The sequence below is a fragment of the Tribolium castaneum genome, chromosome 5 (genome assembly GCF_031307605.1).
Source record: "Tribolium castaneum strain GA2 chromosome 5, icTriCast1.1, whole genome shotgun sequence".
Classification (NCBI taxonomy): Eukaryota; Metazoa; Arthropoda; class Insecta; order Coleoptera; family Tenebrionidae; genus Tribolium; species Tribolium castaneum.
Window position 1 is genome coordinate 11,098,205 of NC_087398.1, and position 21,627 is coordinate 11,119,831.

At 30.9% G+C, this 21,627-nt stretch overlaps 1 protein-coding gene across 12 annotated transcripts in view; it reads right to left on the minus strand.

Annotated features, from left to right (window-relative positions):
- Patronin (patronin) overlaps positions 1–21,627 on the minus strand; it is a 49,623-nt gene continuing 27,996 nt past the window's right edge. For 3 of the 12 annotated variants that reach the window (XM_064357151.1, XM_064357145.1, XM_064357146.1), the window contains 10 exons: positions 20,899–21,027; positions 20,642–20,769; positions 19,406–20,598; positions 15,635–15,876; positions 15,305–15,485; positions 15,154–15,240; positions 12,252–12,338; positions 11,850–11,942; positions 7,191–7,710; positions 1–1,064 (listed from right to left, as the gene is read on the minus strand). In XM_064357151.1, the coding sequence (XP_064213221.1) occupies positions 920–1,064; positions 7,191–7,710; positions 11,850–11,942; positions 12,252–12,338; positions 15,154–15,240; positions 15,305–15,485; positions 15,635–15,876; positions 19,406–20,598; positions 20,642–20,769; positions 20,899–21,027 (2,805 nt within the window). In that variant the 3' untranslated portion in view covers positions 1–919. The remainder of the gene's footprint in view (positions 1,065–7,190; positions 7,711–11,849; positions 11,943–12,251; positions 12,339–15,153; positions 15,241–15,304; positions 15,486–15,634; positions 15,877–19,405; positions 20,599–20,641; positions 20,770–20,898; positions 21,028–21,627) is intronic. The other 9 variants (XM_064357147.1, XM_008194831.3, XM_064357149.1 and 6 more) reach the window with 9 other exon arrangements.

Below are 21,627 nucleotides of genomic sequence, written 5' to 3' on the forward strand. Positions count from 1 at the left end.
TTGGGTTATTATTACATTTTATTTTTGACATTTGAGTGTTTTACTCGATAAGTGTAAATTAATAAATATTTGTATATTATAAAAACATAATATTTACAGAAAGAAATATTAGTGTTGTAACATCATATTAAACAACATAATGCAATCATTATTGTAGGCGACGGGTAGTAAAAAGGTTGATTCTTTTATAAAACGCTCCAACTGCACGAAAGAAATTACTTACATTGAATATTCACAATAGGAAAAATATGCATCAAGTTACGATCGATTCCATCGATAGTCAACATACAATTTCTATAAGTATGTATAAAAAACGAAATAAGAAAACAAAATCCAAGCACTATAAGGCTAGTGTTCCGTACAAACAAACAATTTACAAATATATTCCAAGCAAAGACTTTTCTTAGTGACTTAAAAAATGCGGTGGAAGCCAACAGTGATCGCCGCTCGGTGAGCTTATTAAAATAACGATTTACTGTAGAATTATCACCACCAGAAGCGCAGTCAATGTTGGTCCGCCAAAAACAGCCCTGCATTTTCTCATCTAATCTATTCAAATATAAATACAACTGGAATGACACTAATAATAAATTTTATTGTTGTTTTCATGGACTCGTTTTAGTACTTTCAAATTGAACGAAATGAAAGCGGTCGAATTGGCACAGAAAAAGCCGACAACTTGAAATAAAAACCATCCAAGGCGCGAGCGCGAAAAAAGGCACATAATACTTAAAACAGGGGAAATTATGATATAATACACAATGTTGGTAAAAAGGTGATTTATCTAATATCTCAGACACGAACTAAAAATAAACTTCTTGTGTAGTAGCAAACCGACATTAAAAAAATAATAACATTTAATAAAGCGTTAACAAAAAAATTAATAAATGATTAGATGACTAATAACAACGAACTAGACTTAAATGACAAGTGGCATGTCTTTCTTATTAGGTAAATTAACCTTTTTGCCTTGCCAAAGCGAATTATGAATCGTGAAAGCATCTATGGTCACTGTTAAATGTTTCGTATGGACTTGCGAAAAACATTTGCCTCCTGAGTTGTACCTAAACGACCACAATTAATTAACAAAGTATTCAACCACAGCCCCTTGACAGACAGGAAACTCATTTTTCGCCCAAAAACAGAACAACTCACTGATTGTATTAATTTATTACACTTGTCATGAGGTCACATTTACGAAGGACTATAATACAGACTGATTCAGAAAAACTGAGTCTAAAAAAACTAAAGTACTTTGTTCGTAATTTGCAACTGCAACCATATTCCGTTTTTCAACCCCACAAGGTTGTTGAATTGTTCTTAAGTGGAAGCGTATTCTAGATATCCTTTAAAATTTAAACTCAGTATTACCAACAGACAGTATTACAAACGTAATGAATTTAAAAAAAATGGTTGCACAAGGCAAACAAACAAAAATACAGTCAAATAGCGCATTAAATTTAAATAGTAAGGGATAAAGGTAATGCAGAAATTATACCGTAAACAAACGCTGCGAACACCGTTCAAGATACATAAAAAATATTGCAGAAAAGTTGTAGAGACTTCCCTACAAAAAAGTCCGGGAGACCACATTTCTATCTTCAACTGTTTAGGTCCCAAAGACAAGGAAATTAGTTTCATTTAGTTAACTAATTCTCTACAGCTGTGTTCCCAACAATTTTTAGGTGAAACACGCCAATTGATAATTGCTTTGTTTTTAAATAATGTTTTCGACAACATTATTTTTTATACCAGTTCCTGCAAAGGAAACTAAAATATCGTTTACTAGTAATAATAATATTTCTGTTAAATTACTTTATTTTTATTTCCTGTAAAATTACTTTCAAATCTTTCTAAAGTGCAGTAAGTAAAGTATACCTTCTTATACTTATATAAGTATACTTAAGTATAAGTGTCAGTCAAGTGATATCCCACAATATTAACTATCAGTTAAATACCGACAAAAAAATTACACGCAATATTCTTTAGAATCCCTATACTATTCTTTATCCATATTTCATTTACATATTTATAAGAAAATATAAATTCTAAACCATAACATATACATTCTGTAACAAATTTGGAATAAAGCATATTTCACACGAGTGTAAGTTAAAGTGTGAGTAAAAGTGTTGCACACTATACTTTTTCTACACCTGTAGATAAATTAATTCTGAATTTTTAACATTATTTCGATTTACTTTATTCTTTACTAGTACATAGAATACTAATAATATTGCAATATGAAACTAAGTATAACCTTTTTTATTAATTTTTATTAAGTTACATTTGAAAAACTTGAAAATCACGTCATAAATGTCAGTGTGATGTCACAATATAACACTTACTTACTGTCATCCATCATTTTTTAAAATGTGTGCGTTATCAAAATTGGTGGATGCGCCGGGATATTGGTTTTAAATTAATAATAAATTAATTTATTTTCTTTTCATCTCCAATTCGTTTTGTAAATAAAATCATCTACCACCTTGAGGATTTTTTTAGAAAATAATCCAAAAAATTTTTGCAAGACTTTTGAATCATTCTGTATTTATTTATTAAGAATGTAAAAAATTGTAGACAAATTAAAAAAAAACATGCAGAGAAAGAAGAAAAAAGAGATTTTAATAACAAAAGTTGATAATAATTTACATGTAATTATTATACGTTTAAATTACACTTTTAGCTAGATTTTTAGCAGACTTACCCCGTATTTATAACATGATTTATAAGCTTTAAAACTTAAATTAGTAGTAAAAATTAAGATTTTTAAAGGCACATTTTCCACCAAAAAATTCCTATTCCATACTTTACCATATTTCATGTACATATTTATAAAAAAATATTTATTTCAAACGATACCTAGCAGCAGTATATTCTGTAACAAATTTGAAATGAGACATATGTTTAATTAAACACTATACTGTTTCTACACCTGTAGAGAAATTAATTATAAATTTTTAACATAATTTCGATTTATTTTATTCTTCACTAGAACATTGTATACTAATAATATTGCAATATGAAACTAAGTATAATCTTTTTTATTAATTTTTATTAAGTTTTACATTTAAAAAACTAAAAAATCACGTCATAAATGTTGGTATGATGTCAAAATACAACACTTACTTATTGTCATTTATCATTTTTTAAAATGTTCGTAATCAAAATTGGTGGATGCGCCGGGATATTTGTTTTGAATAATAAATAAATTTAATTTTGTTTTCATCTCCAATTTGTTTTGTACATAAAATCTACTGCTCTGAGGATGTTTTTTTTATAAAATAATCCATACTTTTTTTTGCAATATATATTTCTAATTCAGTCTATATTTATTACGAGTTTAAAAAATTAGACAAATTCTGAAAAAAATTGCAAGCAGAAAAAAAAAGAGTTTTTAAGAACAAACGCTGATAATAATTTATGTGTAATTATTACGCAATTTAATTACGCTTTAAGCTAGATTTTTAGCCGACTTATCCCGTATTAAAATTTTTTTAAGGCGTTTTCTTTTTAAACACTTGCCATTTTCTTTTTTTGTTAATTTTTATTAAGTTTTACATTTAAAAACTTAAAAATCTCGTCATGAATGTCGGTATGATGTCAAAATATAACACTTATTTACTATTATACATCATTTTTTAAAATGTCGTTCGATATCAAAATTGGTGGATGCGCCGAGATATTTGTTTTAAATAACACGTAAATATATTTAATTTACTTTTATCTCCAATTCGTTTCGTACATAAAATCTACCACTCTGGGGATTTTTTTGCAAAATGAATTTTTTGCAATACTTTTGATTCAGTGTGTATTTATTAGAAGTATAAAAAATTGTAGACAAATTCAGAAAAAAATTAGATGCAAAAACAAAAAAATTTATTTCGTATCTAAAACCACCATTGGACGTAAAATGATCGAAAAATTGTTAAAAAAATGTCTTCTAGAAGACTATCTATTTTCTACTTATTTTCCGAAAAACTATTATTAATTAATGTGTTTTTAAAAATTGCTCCAGAAAAATGCATGCCGCACAATTTTTTAAAGAAACCTATAATAAACAAGTTGAGTGTCGCTTACGTGCATTACTCTATTTTTTGTCTGTGCTTTAACAATTTTTCTGTTTTTTTTTTTGTTTTTTCATGTATTCGCTGACATTTATTCTTTTAGTGTGTTAAGAACAAACTTAGCGTTTAGTGATTTTACTTAATTTTCTATCATAAATAAAACTCTAAAACGACGAGTTCTGGCAATGTTTAGAGATATGAAATTATAAGAAGCTTAGAAGATGGCTTAAGTGTAGTAAACGAAAGAAAGGAAGGAAGTACAGGCAGAAGTTGACATAAATTCAAATATATATGATCAAACTGAAAAGCGTAACTGCAGTCAAAGCCGTTTTAACGTTCGCAAAAATTTTAACTCTGAGACACATAGAGATCTGGTCGTCACAAATTCTTTAAAAGGGAAAGTAAAACATTCTATAACTGACGGTTAACATTTTCCTGTTATTCCTATCACTATTTTTTTAATTAATTATCTCCGTAAACAGTTTAACAAAAACTAAATACTTAGGGCCGGTTTATAGAAAACTTTATTAAATTTTAACAAATATTTCGTGAAATTAAATAATATAATTATGTTATAATTATTTACTTTTATTCGGAAGTAAAGAAAACTATGAAAGTTTGAGATTTCGGAGAAAAAGCACAGAAATTGTTAAAGTAGATGATAAAGTAGATAAAGTAGTTGATAAAGAGTTTTAAGCTAAAAATTAATAGATAATCAGAACATAGTGCAAACATTTAAATATCGAAAATAATATTAAAAAAAATACAGTGGAGTTCTATTATATTATAACGAACTTCTAGATACAACGAACTAAATTTAACTTAAAATGTGATCCAATTTTTCCTCTTGGCCGAATTTTGAAGAATTTATTGAGCTTGATAATGACAACGCAGCAGAAGAAGTATTAACTGATGTACAGATTATTGAGTCACTGATTAAATTACATTTTAACCAGTGAAAACCTGAATTTATGTTGATAAAAATTTTATAGTTGAGCAAATATGTTAAGGGTTTAAGCAAAAGAAGTTAAAACAAATGAACTAGTCTTATCCAAATGTTTTTATCGTACCTACTTTATGAGATCCTCTATAGGGGACAACCTCCACTTTAGTGTCTAAAAATTTATCAAAAAAAAAATGCAAATTAACTAGGCTTGTGTTTTTTGAGTGCTTTATTCCAAAGTTTACATGTCTAATAGTTAGTCATATTTGAGGTAAAGAAATTCGGTTGTATTTTTGCAATTAAAAATCGATGCAAAACTTTTTCATTTCCATAATTATTTTTTATTCGACTGCATCATAAAATAATATTTTTGATAATTTCCTCGGGCTTATCCGAAACAAATTTAAAAAATTGAAACTCCCTTTATCCGAAAAAAATGTCTCCATTATCTGGAACAAGGTTTTATGCTTCCGCATTTAATGCACACTATAAAGAATTTCGGTGTATTTAAATTTTCATGTTTTGGCAACAGAAAAGCGTCAGATAAAGGGTGTAGCCTTTAGACATTGCCGCTAAAAAGTACTTCCACTGTACAACTAAACAATCAACTTTAGATTCGTTTATTCAAAATGTAGATACATATTACATACATGTCTCTAAGTTGCTTATTATCATTTTTTTTTCGTTTAGAACTGGTTTTTTCCAGCTTGTTTTTTAGTATAGTGTACGTATTACTAATTTGCAAAGGAATCATGATTTTTTTTTAAATACTTATTTATTTCGTCTTATGTCATATGTAAAGTAAAAAGACACATTTTTTAAAATGTATCTCTTATTCGGAAATAAAATTAACTAGACGCCCTCTGGTGATGACTTTTGAACTATGTCGAAAACAGTAAAGAAATTTTCGTAATGCCACATTTAACTGACATTTAATGAATAGTTCAACAATTTTGCGTGTATAGTGTTAATTATTTACAATAGAAAGAATTACTTTAAAAGTACGTGGTGGTAAATACTAGCGTTGACTTTGGTTCTGTAGTTTTTCGTGGTATAAAGTGTTTATTGTTGAAACTTGAAAGTGGATAAAAAGTAAAAAATATTTAAATTTTGATTACAAAGTGTTATCAAACAGTTGTCTAATTAAAGATTATAAGTAATGGATCACAGCGAACACAAAGTTTGGCTCAAGAAACCAATAAATTAGTGAAGTGTTATGAATTTTAGGTTAGAATTTTCCACTGAAAAAATCATGAATTGCTGCGGTAAATCTGCAAAACTACAATAAAGATTAACAACTGCTGATACATTTAAACGTAAATTATGCCAAAAGGTAGGCTTTTCAATGTCTTTGTAATAATTTTCCAATAAAGAAAGTGAACTAAACAGTCATTCGTTATTCGTGTTTTCCTCGTCATCTCTCATTTGTCAACATAAGTTTTTTGCATCAAAGATGAAATAATCATTCCGCATAGGCAATGTAATAATTGTGAAGCCCCAAAATTCGTACAACGCTCAAAATATCCGAATAAACATTTTCCCGCCATTTATGGTTACTGTTTTCGACCTAGCTCAGTGGCGCCTCCAACGGTAATTTTACTTCCGAATAGCGAAGATCAGATACAACAAACTGATTTTGATACATGTTCTGAGTTTGTTATAACCGGACACTACTGTATTAGCAATTAATAATTTGCAAACCCATCTTTATCAAAATACTACGAATACGGTCAAAGAAGAAAAGAAATTTGTAAAGTAAAAAAAAGTTGTAAACTTTTTGATATAGCCTATAATACGCTATGACATACAGCGCTTGCCCATTTTTAAAAACCACCTGTATACATAACAATAAATAAAAAGCATGAAGCTCTTTGTCTTTTGAGTAAAATTCTCAATACTTTTTATTTCGTTTTCTTTTCCTTTATTTGTTATACTTGAACTATCAAGTATGGTGTCAAAATCAAAAAAAATTGCCATCATAAAAAATAATAATAAAAATAACGTTATTGTTCAAAAACCAATGACGACATCATGCGACATGCTTGAGATTTTTTTCTGAAAAATGAGACAAAAAAATATGAATTTTCAACTGTATTATGGTCCTCCATAGTTAAACGACATTTTAAATATTTTTCAATTTCCCATCTATCAAGGCGGCTGTTGTGACTATTAGTACTCACTTGAAGAATTTGTCAAACATCCTATCGTTGACTTGCTTAGGTCCCGTCCCGTACAACTTGAACACCTCTTCCCTATCGGGACAATACGAATAGAGAGCTCTAAACTGACAACCCGCATCTCTGAAAAGTATCAAAAAGTGCTTGCTTTCCGATCGATTGATCTCTTCAAGCACTCGTTTCTTCGCCTCTCGGTTCACAACACCGGGAAAAACGCAATACTCGACAGCATTCAACATAATACCACGATTAGACTTCGTTGCTGGTTGTTTATACAATCGTGGACCAGTGTAATCCATCATACTACTCGGTGTTGAACTAATATCACTTGCACCATCGTCGAAAATTCGTCTTCCTTTCGACATCAAACCCGGTAGACTACCGGGCCCCGAGGGGGACGTTAAGTGCCGCATACTGCCCCCCATTCCTGGGGAGGGGGCACGACGTGGGGGCGTAGCCCGACCCAACCCTGAGTCCGTATCACCATAGCGATACGCCAAACTGTCCTGGTCCGTGCTAGAACCTGCCAAAAAAACGAAAATAAGCACGACTTTTTTATTTTCGTATGGGTTTTTAATGCCCCGCACCGTTTTGCGTTTGGCGTTAGAAAGTTATTACAATGCTTTTTTATTAATTGAATAATAAATTAAGAGTGGCGTCGTTGTTCTCCTTTGTTAAATAATCGGCCCGAAAAAAGAATATTAGTGCAGAGGAAGACCAATTTTTCTATTTGTTTTCTTTTCCTATTACACTAGTTTACAACGTTCTTACCAATAGATGAAACCAATGTGTATCGGTAGAATAACTAAGCCTAAGTCTGATACTGAAGTCCAAAAAAAAATTAGGACGTCAAGTTTTTAAATATTTATTATAAAGTAACAGTATGTGACAATTTTTGCAATTTCAAAAATGTTACAAACAGCTTATCTTATCTTTATCTTAATGTATTAGCTGTTTCAGAACTATAAAAACGCCAACGTCACATTTACCGAAGTATTTTTTTAATTAACATTGATAAAACTAAAATAGTTATGTTTCTCATTGAAACTTTAAATTACATTAGCTATTATTTTTTGCATGAATACTTTATAAAAGCTAATTTTGAGAGAAAATGCGACGTTGGCATTTTTATGGTCTTGAAACAACTAATAGACTAGTAGTAAACGAACAACATATTTTTTTCCCAAAAACCTTAGTAAGTCTGTAAATCTTGTTGGAAACATTTATTAAGTTCATCGCCCAAGCTTCCCGGGTTTTGTTAAGATAATTTAAATTCAAATATAGAAAAAATTGTTTGGGCTTAATTTACATTCACCTGATGATATTTTAAAGAAAATAAAATATTTAATAATTTCTTAACCACGTCAATAAAGAATGCCAAAAACACCACAAAGAAGATTGCTTCAAAACCTTTAAAAAATTAAAAATGGCACAGATTGTTTCTTTTTTTTGCACTGATTACTAACAGTTTATCTTATAGTAACCAGTAGTAAGTGGCTAATATATTTTTATCCCAAAAACCTCTTTTCATAAGACTTTAAATCTTGATCAAAACGTTTACTATTATTTGATTGCTTAAGTTTCCCAGGTTTTATTAGGACAAGTTGCTTGGGCTTAATCTACATTCACTTGACGATATTTTAAAGCAAATAAAATAATAAAAAAATAAATAAAAAGAAAAAAATGTTTATCAATTAGTTTATCACAAAAACAACGAATTCCAAACACCAGCAACAAATTTTTAAAATTTTTAGTTAATATAATAAAAAAATCTAGACGTGATGGACAAATGTGACATATATTTTTTTATCTCTTGGTAAAAAAATTGTAAACTAGTGTTATAGTTTTAAATGGCAATTGTCCCAGCTAAGACTACTCAAAGCCAATTTTTTACTTCTTAACTAGATTCTATAAAAAACTAACATTTACTATAAAAAAATAACATTTCCTTTTATGACACTTTGTTTAGCTCCGGCTGTTTTAGTTTTAGTAAAATCAATCTTTTTTCTAAAATTTCGTTGAACTCAAATGAAAAACGAAGCTCTATTTGAAAAAAGTCATTCTGACCTGATAATTTTTTTCATCATTTTTTTAATGTTGTTTTTTTAAATGATTTTTAATGTACTATATGAGTTTGATTCTTGAGTTCTAGTGAATAAATAAAAAACACAGTTAATGACAAGATGTTATTAGCTGGGACACACTAAATTAACTCATCTAGAACATTATGAAAAAACTAAAAATTAAACTTCAAGTACAAAAACACTTTTCAGGCAATGAAATACTATCGATTGTAATAATAACAAGATAACAAAACTAGAAGATCTTATTCAAATGGTTTATGGTAGTTTATTTTTAGAATAATGATTTAGACCACTAAATAGGACCTTCCATGACAATAATTAAAATTTATGCACAGCACGGTACATTACTTTCTCTGTACAGGGTATTCCAAGTTTTACCGCTGGCGAAAAAATAAATACTTCGAGTAGAATGGAAACAAATCTTTAAAGCGTAAACAAGTAATGAAAACATTTAAATTTTAATCAAAGTTTTTACGTGAAAAAATGAGCTGTTCTGAAATTAAAATAATAAAAAATTTGAATACGTTAAAATTAAAAACAACTTTGATCGACCAACCAGAACATTGAATTTTTTCAAGTGTTATTGTCAAAAGTTAGAACAAAAGATTTTTGAACAGTAATCCACTTTTAATTTCATTAGTAGTAATACTCATAGTTATTACAGTTTAAAAAACAGATTTGGTAATACGGCTTAACAAAATATCAATATTCAAATGGTAAATTATTTGCTTTAATTGGTCTAGTAATAATAAAAAAAATATTTCTGTAAGTTTTTCAACATGTTTAACATGTTTTGATTGCGAACTGTGTACTATTCTTAATTTTCCATTAAATTAATGTGCTTCTCTGTTTTGTGAATTAGGGCCAGTTTCATAAACAAATTTAAAGGAGCATTAAATTAAATGTTGAGAAGGTGAAATGCTTGTCAACAAATCCGTAGTAACCAACACATTATAACAACATTATAAACAACAAAACGGCCCGTAATCTGCAATAAATTTGACTTCCGTGTTTAATATTTTCTTCTAATTGATGTCAATTTCCAGCTACTGCAGCGGATATTATTTATTACATAATTATTTCTTTGTTGAAAAATTCCTTAACTCATAATCATCGATCACATATTGAGTTTTTGTAAAGATACGAATGGGTATAATATATTCTAGAACTTAATTAGAATCTCCGAAATTCAAGACACGGGAATAATTAAACACATAAATGGCATTTTCAAAACGATTGCTACTGTATTTTTTTTAAAACACAACTTATAATATCTACAAGGTTATAAACAGCGATAAAAAACATAGATGTGCTTTTATAATTTTTCTACGCGCCGCACGGTTTTGAAGATATGAATTTTGCTAAAATGTAAAGTCAGAAAAAAATTAGCTCGAAAATGCGTTTCAAACATATGAGTATCAAAAATATAAGTACCCCAAATAAATGTAAAAAATCACACACTGCTACAGAGAAATGTTTTGCTAATGACTTGTATTTATCGATATTCTTACACAATTATTCATGTGCCGTTTAGTTCTACTCAGTTTATCGCTTGCTCTTGCTGCGAACGGACGCATTATAAATTTACTAAATAAAATTCGGTTGATTGTGATTTAAATTTTACGTAGTTAGTGTGTAACAGTGAGGGGATCTCCAGAAACCATCGTGCTGCAGAGAATGCGGATTAAAGGGTTAGTAGTTTTCTTTTTTAAAACAATATTTAACTTTGTAATATCTACTTCCAATTTATTTAATGATATATTCTACAGATTTTGATTTTTTTTATTTCAGAAGGTTCGTTTAACGAAGATGACGCTTGCTACATCGGCAGAAATAGGTGCCATAAGGTAAGTGCATTTTACTTCAAGTTTTTTCCATTTATCGCCAAGTAAAATGTTTAACACTTGTATGTGATCTTTAAGTGCAACATTTTTATATTTAATATATTTTTAATAAGTTTAATTAAATTTGTAGCTATAAATTATGACATTTTTCATTTATACACTAACAATTATCAAATTCCAAGACAAAAGTGACAAATGGTAAAAATACAAATTCTTGTAAATCGAGCAAACACACAAAGTCAACCGAAATGATTCAGTCAATCAAGACCTCTAAAGTTTTTTTATTATTTTAATTTCAGAATTATCACTTAAAAAGTGAGAGATTTTTTTTTGTTTCGCTGCAATTGAAGCGCATTTAAAACTCCACCGTTTGAGCTGGAAAGATTTGTTGTTAGGTATTTACCTTCTAGCGGGCGTTAAAACTTGCAATGCCTTATACATAAAAAACAATAAAAATAACCAGGCAGGACTAACTATCGATGATTATGGGGGTTGTTGTGGGTGGGAAGACGTGACAAAAAATTAAATAAAAGTGGTTGAGGAGAGAGGGTTAGGTAAACCGTTATGAACCATCACCAACTAAGCCTAAAATGATAGAGAAAAAGGGTGAACTGTCGGACCAACAACGACAAAAATCCAAAAAACCAAATCGAGTGTAAATAAAAGAGACCATGCCCAACGACCAATAGCTCAAGACATCTAGCGTTTTGTACCTGATATACAAGACGTCTTACCGTACAAGTTCATCATAGAGCTAGACTTGCGCCCTTTAAAGTTTTGATAATTGGAATACTTAGGTCTGCCACGGACCTGGGCAGGTGAGGGGTCTGCAAAAACATCGTAACGTACATACACTACTGGTTCCATTTCACTTAAACAACAACAAGTAACAAAATCAACAAAATAACAAAACGACGACCACAGAACAAGTCGTCACTTTTCTTACTTTTCTTTAAATGAAATGGATGCAAACAAAACGAAACAAAAACAAACGTGTGAATATAAATAGCGTGCACAACAACGATTACGGCTCAACATTTACGAAAAATACGTCAAAGCTAGCCGGGTACCAGGGATGGGAAAGGGGGCGGAAGGTTTATTTATCATTAATAAGTGTGCAAAGAGACCATACTGACCTCTGCTGGTCTTGTAAGAACTGCGGCGACCTAAGGTCTGGTTGGCGCTGTGACAGGGGGACACTCCCCGGCTGTCGTCGGGCGAATCTGAAAGCCGCCAACACCACAACATCAGCGAAAGCACGATATACGCGCGAAACGCCACCGAATTATTACTATTAAGGCTGTCCCAGGCCTTTAAATGTTAAAATATTTCAACAATTTTATACCAAATTTATAAATCTGAACAGTGACGAACATATGCCATAGATTCTTGTGATTAATTTTTAAAAGTGTTTAACACAAAAATTATTGTTTTATGGACTACAAATGTTTAGAGCCCGACCGAAGGGAGGGCTTTAATTTCTTAAAGGGTACAATCAACCATGATGCATTTAAAATTTCAGCTGAATCTTATTATATTTACATATCAATTTACGTGAACTGTCAACTAAAAAAAATGGTTAATGAACATCTTCAAAGATTTATAGTCTTTTAAAATCCTCGGATAAAAATTCAAAAATAAAATTTGAAACGCGCACTGTGGCTCCAAAAAATTGTGACCGTGTTATTATAACAGAAAACGATTTTTCAGAAAGTCCTTTTGAGGACTTCCTAATTTTTATTTTAATGTATTTATTTTATACTTGAGCCGTCTAAAAGCAAACTCACACTTTGACTAATTGTCAGTTTAGAGATATTTGCGAAAAACTAGATTTAATGACATATGAATGACAATTTTCTTTATGTGGCTTTATTGTTAAGTAAAAATTAAATGCTATAAGCTATACAAATAGTTTTACAAAAAGCAACGAATGAATTTTGCATCTGATTTAAATCCCATTTCATTTCATAGTAAAATTTTTTGACAGCGCATTTGAATTTTTTAGAGTGAAACAAAGCACAAATTGAGAGTTTCTGTATAAGAAAAAAACTCTGTGTTAAGCTTAAATCCCAGCGACAAATTTTGAACCAAGAAAGCCCACCAGAAACTCCAAAAAAATGCAAATAAGTTGTTGCAAAATTTTACAATAAACTGAAATGGGTATTATGCCAATAGTTGTAATAATCAAATACCTATTTAATTAAAGAAAACCGAAATAAATTATAACAAAAAATCATTAAGCCGCAGTTAGGCGGTAATTGTTGAATAAAATAAAATTAATTAATCTTCTTAAGTTTTCAACTCAATGATAACTGTAACAAAAGTCAAACAGTCACACGACACCATCTACACAAATTTAACAAAAAACTTTAAGTAAAAAGTTTCAACTGGTTCTGAAAGTAACGAGTAATTAGAACTGCAACAAAAGTCTCAAACTCAAAGCTTTTGTATGGTTTTACTGTAATAAAGAACGTATTTTGTAAAAAATTAATTGAATCTAAAATTGCTCTTAAATTCTTAATGTCAGCGCAAGAAAAGCAGTTTTTGAATTTTTGAAAAAGAATGAGTTTTTCATTCATCAGACGACTCATTTAAAAAGATTTCTTCGCCAAAAACTTACTGAATTACACGCATAATGTTATTTGACACAAGATTGAGTGATTTAGAGTGTTTGAACCAGAAACTCAGTAATTTGCAATATTTTATTAAAACACACTAAAAACATGACCAGACCGGGTCTGAGTTTCTTTCAGCACTTTTTTGAGCCAGAAGAAGCCGAAGTATATAAAAAAAAAAGAAAAAAATGCAGCACAATAATATACAAAGTCCGGCAAAAGTATAAAACCAAGCATTTTTTGCCTAAACTCTATGAAACACAATTAAATATATTAATAATTTTTTCAAATAAAAAAATCCTTTTAGTTTTCGAGTTATGCAAAATTTTGATTTTCTTTTTTTTTGAAATAAAAAAACTTCCTGTATTTAACTCAAATACATGTAACAAGTTATGAAATAGAATAAATTTGAAGAAAATCGTAGTTTTTATATCCTAAAAGAAACCAAAAACTACTAGGATAGTGTAGCCATAGTCAGCTAAAACACTGTTAGCTTTGAAAAACAAAATAGAATAATAGAATCAATAATTATCTTAACTACACGCAATAAGTTTATGATATAGAACGTAGTTTATTATTTTGAAATAAACCAAAAACCATTTAAAAGCACAAATTTGTAATCATTACGAAACCAAAACCAATTGAATTGTTTCATATCCATTTTTTTAAACAATTTCAACACTGACAGCTGTTATCAAAATGGTAGGAAAAAAGTTGTATGTGTTTCAATAGTAACAAAATGTAATGCGTGGGACAAATTTTTTGTATTTTTTTAAGTGTCAGCCGTGCTGAAAAAATTAAGTGAATAAATCTAAAGCGTTTTTTAAGACTCACTTGATGAAAAAAATCTGAAAATAACACTTGAGACATGAATTTAAAATTTTTAAACTTGAAAAACTACAATAAGAGTTACGTTATGATATGTCGTAACGGATGTAAGATAATATCATATAAAGACATTATTTATTTCATTCTTTAAGCAAGAAACTCACTTATTTAAAAAAAAAATCAACAAAAAAAAATTAAAAAAACCAATAGTACGGCTCAAATACAAAATTACAAGCAAGATTTAAAGGATGTTGCACTCAAAGTAACATAAATTTATATAATGTCTTTATATAATTTATATAATTCTTGATATTTTAAAATTTAAAGGCTAATAAAGGACTTTCTAAATACGTTGGGACACCTTGTAGTATTTTTCTTATTTTATAACACAGTCATGACACACATAAAGCTAAGTATAAATCAATCGCTAAAAAGTGCAATACAGCGCCAAAGCGGTGATTAAAAAATTTAAAATTGTCATTTTTCAATTTAGTTTTCCTTTAAGAAAACAATTTTTTCATCATATTAGGATTAATAATTTTGGAAGGTACCACCAAAAACCCCACAAAACCCAAATTAAAAAACAAAAACACACCTCTGTAAAGCATGCCACTGCTCATGCTCCGATCAGCCAAACTATCCTGCGATCCGCGATAATAATCACGTTTCATGGTCGAATGAGCTACAGAAAAAAATCACAAATAAATAAATCATGCAAAACTCGCCTCAAAACCCTTAAAAAATACCTGTGAGATTCGAAGTCGAGCCCTTCTTCCCTCGACTCGGCTGCATCATCCCTTCGGCCATTTCCACCGATCCACTATCGATATGGATCGTCTTGGGCCTGGGTCTAGACGCCGCCTTCGGTCGCATCTTGGGCGTCGGTTTCAGCGAACCCATCAATTCGCTCTTATCGAACACTTTACCCTAAATTAAATAAAAAATAAAAAATAAATTGTAAACAACAAGTGCAAAAACACCAACCAACGACCAGTAAATGTAAGACATGATGAACGTCGCGGTGTGAATGACACTGAAATTTCTTAAAATAGAGAATAACATAAAAATAGACTCACTTCACGTTCGGCTTCCTCCATCGCCTTCTTCAACTTATACTGTTCTAATATGGCGGCACGTCTTTGCGCTTGTTCTTCTTTTTTCCGGGCGCGTTCTTCTTCTTTGGCCTTTTCGCGCTCTCGTCGCGCTTGTGCCTCGGCCTCTTTCCGAGCTCGCGCTTCGTCCAGTTCCAGTTTGCGTTGCATGGACGCCTGCATGATGCGTTGTTTCATGCGCTCTGCGGCGTCCGGGTCCGGATTACCTTTTTAACAATAATAATAATAGGTTTATTCAGGTAACTAGACATAATAAAAATCGTGTGTAAAGACCACGTCAGAACATTACAATCAAAAAATGAGAAAATTCTTCAAAACTATTCAGGGTGTCCTAGTGAGTTGGAAAATTAATTCCGTTATTAATTATTATGTTAGAAAATTAATCTATTAATCTTTTATTTTTTCAAAAAACTGTAGATAACATCCCCCTACCTCACCTAAAATTATTTTCAATTATACAGAGTATATCCGAATTGAGCTAGAACATTAACCCTGTTTTTATTAAATTAAAACTCCATAATTTTTGTATTTTTGGATGAAGCACTAAACACTGATGTTTTTAGGTTTAAGTTGTTATTGGGCAAATATGCTTAGTTTTTGAAATATATAATTTAACTATTTAAATATAAAAAAATATTAACCAAGAAAAAAATATAAAAAATTATTTTATTGACTAGAAAATTAAGACTTTCATTAAATAGTTCATATTTTGGGAGTAAGTGTTTTAAAAGGCTGCCAGTGCTTTATTCAATTGAGAAAACAAATCCTGGAAATTAAAAATTGGTGTTCTTTGATTATTTCCCTTCAACAATGAGTATTAAAGAAAAAAATGAAATACTTTTGGCCCTGTAATCGACTCTCAGGAATAAAGCAGTTTTTGTTTTAACTTGAAATTGTCAATCGTTAACTCGTAAAATTCTTAAAACGAACTTCGCAGATGTAGGTTATAGCCGGAGATCATATAATTCAAAAATGGACTCGTTTACTGAACACATATTCTTACGCAAAATTTTCCGAAGTTAGTTTTTCGATTTTGAATTGCAAAGCACCATAAAAAAGTTTTTGTAGGAATTTAAAAAAAACTTAAATTGATAACATTTTTCGTTTACATCGTCTATCTTCCTTCTGGGTAAAGCTGTAAAGGTAGAAATTTCTTTTTTTTTTTCAGCAAAAAATTGCTCAGTGAATGTAGTTTTTAACGTAAATACACAAGTTTTTTGGTTTTGAGAAGAGAAAACAGGCAAAACTTTCTGAAATTAATCTGACACATTCTGAACTACAATTGCTAGAAACAGATAAATTACCACCCCATAATTACTAATTACTCAAACGATATTTAACTTTAAACATAAAAAAAATATTAATTATTGTTTCGGTAGTTGAAAAGTAAAAATTTCAGATAATAATAACTTTAGAGTCGGTTTACAGAACATTTTAATTGCAATTAAATTTTAATCGCGATTAACTTGACATTTGTCAATGTATTTTAAGTGGCAACTTAATTCGAATTAACTTAATTTGGAATTAAATCTTAATTCCACTTTCTGTAAACCGGCCCTTAATGTTACTCTTAGTCCATTATTCGTAATTTTTAAGCTAACAAAAAGTAGGCTGTTTTTTTAAGTAATGCAGGAAGTGAGTAATCACGGCTTTTGTAAGTAAAATAAACTAGTTCTATTGTCTTAGAAATACTAGAATACAAATTTACAGCTCTATAAGAATAAATAATTTTTCGAACCTTTTTTACACAAAAAAATGACATTAATTGCTTTCAGTTTAATAGAAAAAATGCCATGCCAAAAAGATAAATTTATTATATGAGTTAACAAAGTTACTATTGCTAATACAATTCTTTTTAGAAAATTATCATAAATTCCATCGATAACTGAAGCACTTGTGTTACGTTATTGAGCGTTAGAATGACATTGTTTTCTATTATACTTAATAAAAAAAGATTTACTAATATTTCAATATAAAGTCATTTTTATGGGCGCTTCAAAAAAAAAATAATTGAAAGCATTAGTGGTTTCGATTCGATTAAATAGTTTATTGTTTTTATCTGAAATTATAAATTCGTGTTTATTGCCCATTTTTCTGCAAGTAGTTTCGTTGATTATTGTCCATATTGCTTTGTTTGTGTTACTTGTATTTAGTATAAAGTTGTCATTAGACGTTTTCTTTTCGATATTCTTTATTAATTCGTGTAAATTGTTGATTAAATTCTGGACGAAACCTACACAAGTCTCCATTAAGAAAAACCGAATTTTAAAATTTACGCGCAAAATGTTAATTTAAGTAATTTTTTTTATCTTATTGCCTTTTAACCCTTCGTTAGCGCTCTAGAAAAGTACGGCGAGTTTAGTGTGATGGGGTATGACAACCCCAATTTGTTTTTTCCTTACTTAAATTGTTTAAAGATTTTATTATTTGTACCAGGTGGGCAACCTTATAAATAAAAAAATAGTGCATTTTACACGCCTGTCTGTACGTTCGAAAGATATCTCTCCTAATTTTTTGGTAATTTTTCACTTGCAGATAAAAATAATAATTGAAAAAAAGTAATTTTCGACCAAAAAGTCAAATTCTAAATTTTATACTAAACCACGCGTATTCACTTCAGATATTATTTACGAAATTAGCGAAAAAAAATACCAATCAAATTTTGAATTAAACGCACTGTTACATTTTAACTTTAAAATTTATTTTTATTTGAGTTGCTACTTGTGGCGTCGTAAATTTAGGTGACAATGTGAACTGTAATCGGGGTAAGATTGTAAAAGATTTCGTTGAGATATTTCTATGCAGGCATCAGTTTTATTGCAAGACTGTAAATAAGGGGCTTCAAAAAGGTCGGCTACTGGTAACTGATCCCTTTGTTGGCAAATTATACCGTCTTCTAATAAATCACGCGTCTAGTTTGCGTCTAAATAAAAAAGACCGATTATTTCACAAACCAAGTAAAAATTTATAATTCTGACATCAGCGTTCAATGGGCTAGCAGATAAGGATTCATTTGGTCTAAAAACTTTGTAGTTAAATTAACAGTTAATGCCCAAAAACTCACAAAACTGCTATGACTTCATTTATTTACAAAATTTTTTTTAAATCGAGAATGGTCCTTATTAATGTACAGGCTGGTGTGTAAAATTTCAGGATTTTTATTTCATTAGAAGTCGCGATTTTCTTGGGTGCGCGACAAGGTTGCGACACCCAGTATAGATATAAGTGGATGAATTTATCGATTATCTCAAAAAATTATAAATAAGTTGCAAAAATCAAATCCTGGAAATAGTTTATAAAAACTTCATTCAAAAATGTTAGAGGTACATAAAAATGTCAAAAAAAAATTCAGGTACAAATAAAACGTTGTAAGAGGATAAAAATTAAACCATCGAATAAAAAACACCATAAAAATTTAATCAAAAACAAAAGAGTGCAACCATTTGAATTAAAAAAAATATATTCACATGTACTGTATTTTTTCAACTAATTAGAATCGCGTTCGAGAGATTGAAAGGTTAAATTACTTAATTAACAATGTTTTTGCCGAGACCAACCAGTGGTGGTGTTAAAAAATAATAAGCAATTGATTTTTTTAGGGTATGGCATAACAAACCACGCTAGTAGAGAATTAAAAACTCGTTTAGAAAAACTTTGATCAAAAACCGCCGAAAGACAGTCCAAGAATATTTAAGACAATGCAAAACAACTTAATATTTTTTTCATTAAAATTACCTTTATCATTCTCAATAATAATCGCCGAGGCGGCCGCCACCTTTTTACTTTCTTGACTAGCTTCACGTCGCGCCCTCAACTTCTCCCTCTCTTGTTCAATCAACATTTGCCTTCGCTTGTCCTCTTCCTCCTGTTTCGAGCGTTCTTCTTGCTCATTCTCTTCCAACGTTTCAACATAACTCCGCTCCTTCTTCGGCGAACTTCGCTTCGTACGCAACGGTGGTTTCGGCCGTTTTGGTTGATCGTTATCGAACTGTATATAAAAACCTTTCTGACTCGTTGGATCCTTATCTAAGCTACTAATTTCGGCCGCTAGAGGTGGCTCAACCTCTGGAGGTGGTGAAGGTTGAAACGAATTTCGCGTGATTAAGGGCCGTGTTGGCGACGGTATTCGATACGTCCGACTACCCGAAGTGATATTCAATCGACTTAAACCTTCACTTAATTGATCATCCGAATTTCCAATAAATGAGATATTTTGGGGTTCCATATCGTCGGCAGAGGGCGCAGGGATCGGCGCGTGCGTAACACCGCTCGATTTGCGGTCCATTTGTTGCAAACTAACCGGTGATCGTTTACTTTCGTCCATCAATTGCGAGATTTGCCGATGGATGTTGCGATGTTGTGGCGACGCTGAGGGCGTACTATGTGAAGTACCGTAAGCTTGTTGGTGGTGTTGTTGGCTAAGTGTGAAGCTATTCGAGTGGTCGTCGCTGCCGTTTTGGTATTTGGGGCTATCGATGTAGCGATAATCCGATTGGTATTTGTCGTGTAAGACAAAGCCTCCGCCCATTTTATTCCACGTTCTTAACTCCGGTTGGTGGAATTCTTGAGGGGGCGGAGTGGGTTGTTGGGCCCAAGTGCGTCTTTGAGGGACGGGGGGCGGAGTTTGATCGTGGAGGAAGAACTGTGGTTGTTCCGGAATACGTGATTGTTGGTAGAGGGACTGTGGTATATGGGGGGCACTCGCTGATGATTGGAGAGGCGGGGCGTAGATGGGTGGAGCTTGTTGTTGGTAAATCTGCGGACTGTACATCTGCTGTTGCATGCTTTGATATTGCTGCTGTTGGAGCTGTTGGATTTGTTTTTGCTGTTGTACGATGAGACTTTGCTGCTGGGCTGCTTGTATCTGGTTCTGTTGTGAGGTCAGCCTTTGAATGTCGGACTGGATATCGCCGAGACTAGAATTCATTCTATTGAAAAATTAACATTTCTGTCGAAAATTATTTAGCTTACTGAGCTATCGACTGTTGATATTGTTCCAAATCCATGTTTTCAAGATCGGGTGTTCGTCGAGTTTCAATAAACGGTTGCGTTTCGTCAAGCCATTTGCGTTCGACAGCAGTGGCATCGTCTTGGATTTCCTACAAGCAAAAATTACCAAACTAACACTCGAATTATTATAAATCAATATAAGATAAATAAAACACATGCGCTACGAGGATTCCGCGTCTAATCAAAGCAAAACCAAATCGAAAACAAAAATAAAATACCTGTAACGTAAACGGCCTCTGAGGTTTTGTAGGAGCGGATTCTGAGGAAGGACTTTGAGATTCAGAGCCCGTCGCTGAGTTTGAATTAGACTCAGCGTCAGTCGGTGTTTTTAGCAAATTACCTCTTCCCTGAAAGTTAGTCAGAAATGAAACCTCCACCATTGAAAAAATCCACAAAAGAGGATTTTTTCGGCAAGAATTGTAACAAAAGGGAGAGAAAAAGAGTGTTGATGTTTGTTTCCATTGACAGTTTGTGCTGTTAGAATTTTTTGTAAATTTTTTTTCTTAATTTAATTGTGTGTTAATTGTGGTGACTAAAGAGGTATCTAACTTGTTCATTCTATAGCAGCACTGTCCAACGAAGCAAGTTAGTTAGTAATTTCAGAAAATTTTAAATACATTAGAATTTTATATATTGTATATTAAGAAATATGGTCAAAACAAGCCGAAAAAAATTATAAAACGTAACATAAGTATAGACTAATCAAAAGGATAAAATATAAAAATATCAAAATAAAATTGTTAACACCGGTTATAGCGTATATTGTACCTAGGTATTATTGTAAGTGCAATAAAGTACACACTGATCCAGAAATACTAAGTCTGTTGGCAACACTGAACTCAAATTTTAAAGAATACCAATGAAGTACGCTTACAATTAACAACTTAACATTCTTGTGGGGTTGTACGTCAAATAATTGTCAAAAAAAATCGAATTTGATTGCAGTG